The sequence below is a fragment of the Orbicella faveolata genome, unplaced genomic scaffold (assembly GCF_042242905.1).
Source record: "Orbicella faveolata isolate gen_17 unplaced genomic scaffold, um_ofav_v1 contig_13, whole genome shotgun sequence".
NCBI lineage: Eukaryota > Metazoa > Cnidaria > Anthozoa > Scleractinia > Merulinidae > Orbicella > Orbicella faveolata.
In genome coordinates, this window is record NW_028301540.1 from 20,233,632 (window position 1) to 20,245,565 (window position 11,934).

General features: G+C 37.3%; 1 protein-coding gene across 4 annotated transcripts in view; it reads left to right on the forward strand.

The window, feature by feature from the left end:
* Positions 1–11,934, forward strand: part of LOC110054105 (polyglutamylase complex subunit TTLL1-like) — a 101,000-nt gene that overhangs the window by 87,310 nt on the left and 1,756 nt on the right. For all 4 annotated transcript variants that reach the window (XM_089284978.1, XM_089284977.1, XM_089284979.1 and 1 more), the window contains 4 exons: positions 5,850–5,890; positions 8,038–8,083; positions 8,919–9,028; positions 11,858–11,911. In XM_089284978.1, the coding sequence (XP_089141104.1) occupies positions 5,850–5,890; positions 8,038–8,083; positions 8,919–9,028; positions 11,858–11,911 (251 nt within the window). The remainder of the gene's footprint in view (positions 1–5,849; positions 5,891–8,037; positions 8,084–8,918; positions 9,029–11,857; positions 11,912–11,934) is intronic.

Consider the following 11,934-nt stretch of genomic DNA (forward strand, 5'->3'; position numbering starts at 1 on the left):
CAAGCTTCCGTCCAGGCTCCTCTTTGGTATCGACTCTAAATAAGAATACCATCGTTACAATAGAGATTGCAAGTATTAGTAAGCCTCATGATACAATAGAGGGCCAAATTACTTCCTATTTTCGCCAGGAGATTACATTGTTTGAGCATGACACGCGAAGCGTCTCTACTCTGATTTAATATTGGGCATGTGAAACTACTTAATTCATCTCCAAGCTCTTTCGACTTTTCAAGTGAAACAACATCCAATATGGCGTCAAAAATGTTAGAAATTGAATTGTGGGCGGGTACTGGGTAGACAATTTAAGTTAGAGATATTTTGTTTAAATGTGTATGCAGATGATGATGGAACAATGATCCTTGAACCAGTGGAACGAATTAAAGACATTAAAGCGTGTAAAAAAATCTTTGAACGTGCAAAATAAATTTATGTCTGATGAACATGCATGCAGTCACTCTAACCTTGGATACTTATGGATGCAATAGGTATTACAATCCCAAACGCCTGAAATATGCTATCTGAAACGTCAGCGGTAACCTTCTTTGATTTCTTCAAAAAGGGTGCTGACATGGCCCACTTTGGTCACGCAAACGAGTGAATTTTCGGTGGTGACATGGGCAATCCTCTTTAATTCATACTTTAACTTTCATTCAGGGAAATTTTCAACTCTATGGTAAGTGGCCAGTTTATTACCACCAGTGCCCACTTTAATTTGGCCAGCAGGTGGGTAACATCTCAATCTAATGTCGCTAACGGGAGAGTCACAGCAGCCTCTGGCGGCTTGTTATCTCGTGCCCCGCATATGTCATCTTCTTTCCAAACGGGACACTGTATAATCATGTCTTCAGTTTTCCAGGAGACTAAATTGTAATAGCCAGACTTTTTCGCTCCTCTGCCTTTCAAGCACACTCAAATGAAACAAATTCACTTTAAGAATGAATAGATTTAATAAGCAGATAGTTCCTTTTCTTGTAAATAAACAATCCAGCCAGCAAGATGTCCATGTGCTGGCCATATATTCATTTCACGGTTACATTTTATCAATTTATGACAGACTGAAGTAAACATGTAACGTAGTAACGCGTTCGGATTCTATACAAAACTATACATTCTATACATATTACGGTCGCAGCCTAATGGTTGCGGCTGGACTCCAGATCGAGCGCTCCTGGTTACTAGGGAGTTGTCATGTCGTCTTGGGAAAAGCAATTTTCTTTCACAGTGTCACTCTTCACCCAGATGTATAAATGGGAGCCGGTGATTATCATCTTGTCCAGGGAAGAAGAACAATAACCAATTTAAGCTCCAGCAGGCATGAGGCACTAGACTTTGTGACGACTTACCATACCACCTACACCAAGCATACTGGTCGTCCTGGGGATTATCACTTCCTTTTTTATAGAAATCGGAGTTAAGGGCCAGCAATTCTACAGCTAGGGTGCTATAAGCAGTAGTCTTTGAAGGAAAACCCACTCCTCCCCTGTCCTATCTTTGGATATATGCAGTACACAGATTTAGTCTGGATCTGTGCGGACTGAGAAAGCAGCAAAAGGAAAATCCCGATAGAGAAAGGGAAAGTGTGCCAATGAGTAATTTCCTGGTAATTTAGTCAGACATTCAGCGACTTGGCGGGGAAAACGGACCGTCTTGGACTTCCCCAATTTATAATACCTAGGCCCTTTGCACCAGGGGACTGGGTATGAATAAGTATTCTGTAGCATATCCATTCGTTCTTTAGGTTCTCATGCAAGTTCTATACCTGATCATTCTCCTCAGTATCAAGGAGACAAATCTAGACAAGAAAAAAACTGAATTCCAAGACGATCATAGCCAGCAAACTTCAGATAAGTTGGCGTGTCGTGACCTCGTCACGTACTGTATGAACCAACCTGAATTTTCATTACTCGCATGCACTCACGATCAATTTATCACTGGGGCTAAGGTTTTTAATGATGCTTCTCTTATAATGGATTATAAGAAAGGGACGTGCCTCTAAACCGTATAGACTTCAATAGTGAGACTGCATTTAATTTTACAATTAGCTATAAATATATTCGAAATTTATTCGAGGTTCAAAGCGATTTTCAAGTGGTGTCACGAGAGACGTTGTGATTGCATTTAGAGTGACTGATAAGTTGTTTTTCTTCAGAAAAGAAGTCCAGCAACTGCATTATCCGTAATTTTCAAGACTTCTTCCACAAAATTTGTAACCGTTGCCAGACCAAAATCTGATCGGTCGTAAAAAAGTCACATGAAAATTTCTGATTAACGGCAAGCCTTTTCAGTTAGAATTAACCTCACAGTCTCTAATTCCCGACTTAGAAGAAAAAAAGGTATTTATCGAAATCAAATGGCTGATTTTTACAGACACGCTTTGTTGAAACGGAAGTGGCCTGGTTAGTCATCTTCTCGTAAGTTTTTTCTTAGTAAAAAAGCCTCAACCTTAGTATTTTTTTCTTAGTATTTCTAAACTAAGGGCTGAACTTTGCAGGGATACTAAGACTTCACGATATAAAACATGGGCATGGAAAATATGCAGTCTAAAAAGCAGGCCATTTCCGGTTGCTCCCTATGTGCTTCAAATAGGACTAAGTTGTGATCACAGCCACAGGCTAACGAAAACTTCCCATGAGCTAATGTTTTTACCCATAGAAGCCTAAGGATAGGGCTTTACAAATATGGTTTGGTTTTGTCTGAAATTAATTTTACGTTGCTAAAAGAGAGAATGAAAAGTGGCCAAAATTACACTAAAAATCAGCCTCTGAGGACCCCTGAGGGGCTGATATCCAGAACTCGGCTAAAAAATAGTTGTTGAACCTGAAACTTTGGCATATTACATAAGTCCACATAATGACTTTGTCTACCAATTTTAAGTGAAATCGGCCGACCTTCATTTCCAAGTCTGCCCCAGTCTCTCAGGCAGAAGCTCTTAAATTCATTGGTGTATGATCAAAACATCTTCGGGTCTTCGTCGAAAGTCTTCAGCAATCTTCACAATCTTTGGTAATCTTCAGAAATTTTCGGAAAATGTTTGGCAATGTTTGTGTGACCTTCAGACAAGTTTTGGAGAATCTTTGGAAATCTTCGCAAAGTGGTCGGAAGTCTTTGGAAAATCGCCAAAAATGCCGTCATCAGTTTAACAAATTGACATCAGTTTTTCATGCATCTGTCCTGTTATTGATCATGAATTTCGTCATAACATTGTCAAAGTAGCTGGGGATTCACGAGGCGTTAGCCGAGTGGATCCGCAGACTATTACACGGTAAAAACACGGTAAAACCTCATCTTTTCCGAAGTGTTCTGCCGTGAATTCACTGTGGTGGGACGAAATCCTCAACCTCATCCTGGACGGATGTGACCGCACACCGCAGCAACCAAGACTTGGTGTTCCGCGGTGAAGAAACAATAGAAGCTAATTTCTTTTGTTAGAAAGTGTTTACTATGTATTGATTACTCTTTCACGTGAAATGTTAACATGGGCATCCAGCGTTGCCGGCTTTTTCGCCAGCAAAATGTAGCAGTACCGATTGTAAAATGGACATGCATGCCAGCAATTACAAAATACTTCTCTATCAGAATCTTGTAAATTTACTTGGTGTATTCCTCTTTCTTTCAAAATACACATTCAATTGTGAGTTTATAGACGGCAATGGCTCAGTTAACTTAATGTATCGTGTGTGACGCCTTATATTTGCATAACGTTCAAAACAAACCAGGCGACACAAGAAGGTCGCTTTTTTCACAAAACGGTTCTGTTTCTAGTAATTCGACGGTATTGCTCAGCAGATGTTAAGATATTTGTTGTTCCTTTCACTTTTGCCACACAAAAATTGACTAATAAGAGGACACCAAAACATTTCACTAAATCAAGTTTCCAACACCCACGCACGCTAGCATGTTTATTTTTTTAAATCTGGGATTCCAGGACATCCAAACATGCAGTTTCTGTGGTTCGTTTCTATCTCACCGTAAACGTTACATTGATCGCGAATTCAATATCAAATTCAGAGCAAATCGATAAGAGTTTCTATAAATCAGATGAGAATAATTATAAACAACTTCTGGCAGAAGCCTGTCGGTATTTCACCTGCTTGCCTCTTGTCTCTTTGTCGGTGGAAATATTATTATTCCTCCCAAGGTAACCAAGCTGCGATTGCGCTTGTTCTATAATTTGCGTTTTCATCATCAGGAGCACAGAAAATAGATCATGAAATACAGCTTTTTAACTACTAGTGTTTGTTCGTGAATGAAATTTGAGCCACTTGCTCAACTCATTGCATAGCACGTGATGAAAATCTTCCTGCAAACACTGAACACTGAACAATTCCAAAACAACTTTAGCAATCTTCACATTTGATTTATAAAACAAGAGCAATCTCAGCTGTGTGTATTCTGATGTTTGAAACATTCTCATGATTGATGCAAAACAACATAACAACAAAACAACATAAACAACTCTCAACACGAAGCGCCACGTGTGAACGAGATACAAAAATGTGACGTCTCATGCAACACAAGTTTGAACATGTGAAAGTTATAAAACTGTAATGTCGCTTGTCGCTTCTCAACTATGAATTTCCGTACTCTGAGGAAAATTTATAATTTGGAGGAAACTCTTATTTTAAGGGGTACTTTTACAAAAATTTTCGCGTCAAAGGTGAAAATGCTTAAAGCAAACTGGCCGGCATGGCGCCTTGTTATTTGCACACAACAGCGACGACAGCGAACTATTTATTGATTTTGATAGTGTTGTATCTTGACATAAGTGGAACTGTGGAGATGCTGTAATAGCAATTACTCAATATTTACAACGGATTCTTAAGAAGTTAACAATGCTACAGCGGGGCCTTTTTGTAATATGAGGGACACATGATTTATCACTGGAGCGTGAAAGATGGCATTGTAAAGTTAATGAATCAAAAGAAAGGGTATTTTAGCCTATTCAACTCTACTGCGTCTTACCATTTACCGCAGTATTGTATGCCGCGGCAAACCTAGGTAAAACCTCAGTAAAATTTCAGCGCGCCGCATCTTTACCGAGGCTAGAACGCGGTGTTAATCTGTGAATTGGCCGCAGCATAACCTCGGTAAAATGAGTACTTTCAGGCGGTTCTGTATGTCTGCCACTTTGTAAATGCAACGATCCGATTACATCTCGAGTTTTCACTATCTTCATTAACTATTAGCTCTCACTGGGGGAAAGATTCTCAAGTTTCATAAAATCCTCAAACCTTCAATATGACCGATGACTATGTGTGATTATGCAATAATATTGGATAATCCCACAATGATTATGGGATAATATTGCATAATCCCACAAAAATGGGGGTCACCAAGCTTGTTTTGGAGTTATAAGTGCTTAAAGCTAAAATTAAGGGTGTTAGCAGATCATACTGATGCTATCCTGCTAACTTCTTATGCCATGAAATTGACACCATGTTCATGATTGGGTAGTTTTTTTGATATCATGATTGTGACAGCAACCGATATAGAGTGGTTATAATGACCCATAAAAATCTAAGTCTTGGAAAATGCTGGAAACTGTTTCAAGCCACCCTAATGGGGGGGATATTAGAACTGTAAATATTAAGCCAAAGCCAAAACAGTTCACTTTCCCTAATGGGTTTAAAACCTTGAAGCACACAAACCTCTTGACTTTGTATTTATTCAACATTAATTTTCTTTTAAAGGTCATAATTTTTCAGTGAGGATTAAAAACAAATTCTTTCACCCATGCCACCTGAATATATGTTGTTTCCATGCGAATTATTTGAAAAACCTTGTTCAAGACCTTTTCAATATTTTACCTCTGTTAAATTAAATGCTGTCATGTAATATTTGTTTCCTAGAATGTAATAGCCAATGACAGGCACTGCTTTGAATGCTATGGGTAAGTAAAACACAACAAATCCAACAATTCTTCTGACAACTGAAGATAAATCCATTGTTAGAAAGATTCTGCTCCCTTGATGTTGTCTTCATTTAATAATTCGATCTCTAACTGCTGTAAATACTATAAGGAAACATGCTGGAACCATAACCGAGAAATAAGGACTCATGCACATTTAAGATAAGCCTTTATTGTATAAAATTTAGTAGTATATCAAGTGGTAGCAAATTAATAACTAGTGAGACAATCTCAGATAGTGCAGAGCACAGTTGATAGCTCTGGCACAGTAGTCCCATAAGTACTCACCCCTGTTCGGTTCAGTTCCGGTTTGTGTCTACCTTGATAGTCTGTGAGGGCTTTTCCCCTTAGTAGTGTGTATGTTTCAAGGTTGTATTTTCATTCAAGGTCCAAAAATTACATACAAATTACTACTGGTGTTTTACGTTGATTTTCGTTCATTTTAAATTCAACATTACAGTGAAGCAGCCAACGTGACAATTTAGCTCTTTATGCCAACTTTGTAACTTGATACTTTTGTTTTCCTTGCAAAGGCATATAATATGAAACCCTTGTTTTCTCCAAAACACACGGAAGATGCACTTGTTTTGGGGGATAAATGAAAGAAAGTTAAATATCTGATGTAGTGATGAAGAAACGGAACAGAAACGATGTTGTTTTACTTAAAATGCAAATTTCCTTATCACCGATTAACAAGAAATAATTTAATTATCAGATAGTCACGAAATGCCACTTTCTTTTTCTGTTGCCACCTTTGTTGTTAACAATAAAACAATTCAAAATTAAAACACAACGATATTGATGGCTGAGAAGCGTTTCAACGAAAAGTATTGAAAATAAACAGCGCTACTTGGCCAATATGAATGAGTCTCCTCAAAGACTGATTAAATTAATTTGCGCTTTCATGAAGTGCCTCGGAGTCTGCAGCAATATTTGAGCACTTTCCTACTTTCTTTTGTCACAAATTTACAATTTGCGGAGTATTAAAGCCACTAACTTGGTCTCTCTTACAGACACAATTACGGCAAGAAATAAACAAGCCACTAAGGAGAAGCAATACATTTGAACCCTGACAAGTACACTATCGTAGATTGAAAACAGCAGATGATATTTGTTGATCCGACCCGTGTGTAATTCTAAAACCTATGCAGCCACAGTAACGTTCCTGAAAAATAATTGCCGTCCTTGGTCACATGACATGACATAAAAAATACCCCGTGGAAAGATAGTGTATAACACTAACGATGCTAGAACGCATGCGTCCTACATGTTGAGTTCTACCGTAAGGAAAACCACTCAACATTTCTGCGTGATTCTGTATGCAATGTATCCTCCACCTAATATAGAAGCCACGAACGCTAAGTAATCTACGCATACGTTTAGAGCAAATTAATTTTGTTCTAAAGAGAATGGTACCACAAGAAGAGCAAGGGGTTACCTGAAACAAATATATAGCTTTGCGATGTTCACACCCAAGTGACGGTGATGGAACATGTTTTACGTAGAGTACACATGTACCTTTCTCACCCCACCGCCACCACTTCCTTACCTCTAGACTAATTAATTAATTGAAATTAATTAATTAAACAAACATTAAAGTTTACACCTTAGCGCCATAGGACCTTATCGCAATAGGGCCTTAGCACAATAGGGCCTTAGTGCCTTAGGGGCAGGAAGCCCCCATAACCATCCCAGTAGTGCACTCTGCACTAAAAACAATATAATATCCCACATGTGATATCAGTTATTCACACGATATAATTTTTGTCCCTTAACTGCACTTAAATTTGTTGTTGTATGATTGAAACATCTTCAGATCTTCTTCTGAAGTCTTCGGCAATCTTTGGAGATTTTCTGAAAATGTTTGGAAACGTTTGTCTGGCCTTCGGACAACTTTTGAAGAATCTTTGGAAACCTGCGGAAAATGGTCAGAAATCTTCGGAAAGATGCAAAAAATTTTGCTATGTATTATGAGAATTTTACATAATAAAAAGAAAATTACAGTCACTTTGAGACACGAAATTTCTCTTCTCATGTTGGAAAATATTTCACTCACTTTTCAACACTCAAAGAGAAATTTCGTATCTCCTTGCAGCCATGTAATATCCTCTATTTCTCTTCAATTTCAGTTATGATATCATTATTGACGATAATCTCAAGCCTTGGCTTATAGAGGTTGGTAGAAAGAAGGAACATGTACATGTACCTACCTTTTTAAACAAAATATAATAAACATATATTGAACTATATTATTTGATGAGCCCCATTAGCTCACCCTGGATTGAATGAGGTGATAAAATTAACATCTCTACCGTTAACTGCAACTTACTGAAACACAACTGGGGGTTATGTCTTCATGAGTTATAACAACTTAACAGGTCAATTTTACTTAGCTGTTTTCATTCATTGAGCATTGCAATGAGAAATTTAGTGTCATAATTTCATAAATTGGGATCTAATAAACTACCACATGGTGATTAAGCTAGTGTGGTAGTTAGGTAAGCTGCCATACAAGTGGAGAGTGCTGCATGGAGGAAGAATATCCTGAAAAGAGACTGAAAATTGCTTTCTCTTGTACCCATCAATGGCTGCCACCCACCAGAGCAAAAAAAAAATCCCTGACTTTTCACTGACCCTGCAGGATAACTATTCTGGCCATGAATCAACAAAAATAAGGATAGCTCAGATAATTTTTAAAACAAAATTGCCTTGTCCATACAAAAACATCTAATACAATAATTTGTGGCAACTTAAGATAAAATTCCCTGACTTTTCACTAACTTTGAACAGGGATTTAGAAACTCCCTGAGCTAATACAAAACTCTCTAGCTTTTCCCTGACCTTGAACAAAACCCAATTTTCCCTGACCATGGCAACCCTGCCTATGACCATGTGGACATTCGTGTAGGAAAGAATGCCTGATTGTATGTTTATTCTCCATCCCTTCTGGTATAAGCAGGTGTAGGGGCAGGTGCATTCAACTTATGAAAAATCTTCGTTTGATTTTCAGGTGAATGCTTCACCTTCACTGACTTCAACCACATCTGCTGACAGAATTATGAAATATAATCTCATACATGATACTCTTAGTATTGTGGTGCCCAATGGAGAGATTCCAGAGTAAGTCAAACCATTCTTATTGTTTCTTCATCTCTCTGAACTGAAGAAAACCAGCCTAGCTGATGATACAAGCACTCACTGAACTGGCTTGTGAAGTGCTTTTGAGTTTGTCGATGTTGGTTCAATTTCTTAAGTAAAGGGTAGTTTTAACTGACTCTACATTAAACAAGCTACAAGTCACATAACTATTAAGTCTAAATCTAAATCTAAATATTATTACATCAGCAACATCCAGAGGACATCACGCCAAATAAAAGCTTTCTCAAGTTTTAAGGTGTTAAAAACAGAGAAAAGTGAAAATGAGGGAGATTTGCAGAACCTAGTGTAGGAAGGATATTGAAATATAGATATGTGAAGGGAAGCTATGTGAAGGTAGTTAATAGTGAAACAATGTGAAGAATACACAAGACCTTACAAGTTTTTAACTTCGGTCCAAGCATTCAAAAAAGGATAAAACCTTTTACACGGATTGCTCAAGTTGCTTCATAAACAATGGTTATGCGTCTGAGTTTTTCAAACCTGAGAGGGGCGTTCGTCAAGGCTGTCCACTCTCAGGCATTTTATTTGTTCTATGTGCTGAAATTCTAGCCACTGCTATTAGAAATGATAAATCTATTCAAGGAATTAATATACATAACAAAGAGTTTAAACTTTCTCAATATGCCGACGACACAACTGCCTTTGTTTCTGACTTAAAATCTGCAACTAACTTGTTCCAATTATTGTCAAACTTTCAGGAATGTTCAGGTCTAGAGATTAACAAAAGCAAAACTGAAGGATTGTGGTTAGGCGCGAACAGAAACAATACAACAGAACCCCTCGGAATAGCTTGGCCTTCTAACTCAGTACTCGCTTTAGGTATTCACTTTTCACATGATGATGAAGTTGCATATCAGAAAAACTTCGAACAAAAGTTGAACTCAATGAAAAACCTTCTTAACTTATGGTACCCTAGAAACCTCACATTATATGGCCGTATAACGATCTTAAAATCTCTCGCGGTCTCTAAACTTGTATATAACGCATCAGTGCTCACTTTTCCTTCGCAATTTATCACAATGGTAAATCAAGCAATTACCCAATTTGTGTGGAACAAAAAAGCTAAAATAAAGCAAAAGACCATGATCGGTCCGAAAGAAAAAGGCGGACTGAATATGCCTGATTTCGAAATAATCAACGCTGCACTTAAAGTTTCTTGGATAAAAAGACTTAACGACAGTAACGAAACTTCAAGTTGGAGCCACATACCATTGAGCTACCTAAGGGATGTCAGAGGATTATTTTTACTTCAATGCAATTTTGACTTAAAAGCACTTAAATTTGAAATACCGCTTGCCTTTTACAAGGAAGCTCTCTACGCCTGGGAGAAAATAAATTGCGGCTCCCCTAACACCAAAGAGCAAGTTTTGAATGAAATCATCTGGAACAATCGCTTCATTAAAATCGGAGGTTTTTCTGTCTATTACGAAAAATGGCACGAAGCTGGAGTAATAAGACTCAAAGATATTTTCCAAAACAATGCCTTTTTACCTTTTCCTGAGTTCTGCTCTAGATTTAAAATCAAAGCTAACTTTCTTATGTATCATGGCATAGGCCACTCAATCCCTAGAGAATGGATCAACATCCTAAAAGGAAATATCCAGGCGCCTCTGGACGGTAAAGATAACGATAGACTAACTTTAAATAAGCTCTCTTGCAAATCAGCAACACAATTCTTTGTTAAAAATAAGTTTGTAACGCCTACTGCTGAAAAAAGGATGGTAAAAGCAAATCTGAATGAGAAAACAATACAACTCATTTATAGCCTTCCTTTCAAAGTCACCAAGGACACCAGACTTGCCATCTTTCAATTTAAAATTATTCATCACATTCTGCCAACAAACGCAACACTTTTTAGAGACGCACTTAAAGAATCCGATAAATGTCACCTATGCTCTGAAAGACAAACACTAACCCACCTTTTCGCAACCTGTTTGAAAGTTAAGAGCTTTTGGTCTCAGTTTACTAACTGGTGGATTTCCAAAAACTCTGAGCCAATGACTCTTGATGAAAACAGGATAATATATGGTGTTACCAATGACTTCTCTCGTCGACTTGGTTTAAACCTCTGCTTGATTATTGCATAACACTATATTTACACTGCCTCTAGAAAAGAAGAAGAGTACTACTGGGAAGCTTTCATGGCCATCCTTGCAAGTAAACTTCAAATAGAGAAGCACAAATCTAAGAAACAGATAAAGTTGTAACGCTTAACAATAAATAGAATATCAAAATGGATCTAACAACAAAACCAAAAAAAAAGGAGCCACATTACTGGCCATTGTAGATATTAACTCTATTAGTTTAGAAAAAGGAACCTGTTCTCCGTCTTATTTTCTTTCTCGTACTTATTTCTTCTTGTACTTTTATCTCTTTTTTTTTTCGTAAGTTCTCACTTTTGTTTTTTGTACTCCTATAATTACTTGTAAGTAAGTTATATACTGCAATGTATTGTTATGTCATAGGTTATTAATAAAACATATTAAAAAAAAAAAAAATGTGAAGAATATTGAAATAATAATGAATATAATTATTAAATGATAAGTGAAGTTGAGTCCAAAGGAGGCCAAAGTCTTTGGTAAAGTTAAAACCCCTTACATTATAAAGTAAAGTGATAATGAAGATAAGCAAGTGAAAGATAGTAAAGCCAAGTCAATGAAACCAAGTCTTATTAAGGCTAAGTAGTGAAGGATATTGAAGAAAGAAAACAAGAATTACAGGAGATTTACATACAAGGACTTTGCAGATGTCTTTGTTCACTCATCAAGTCTGCTGTGCTTTACTTTTCAGTGTAAGGTGGAATAAGTTACCATCCAAAGATGCTTTGGGAAGTTTTGAAGTTTTGTAAGTTACTTTAATTTGATGTC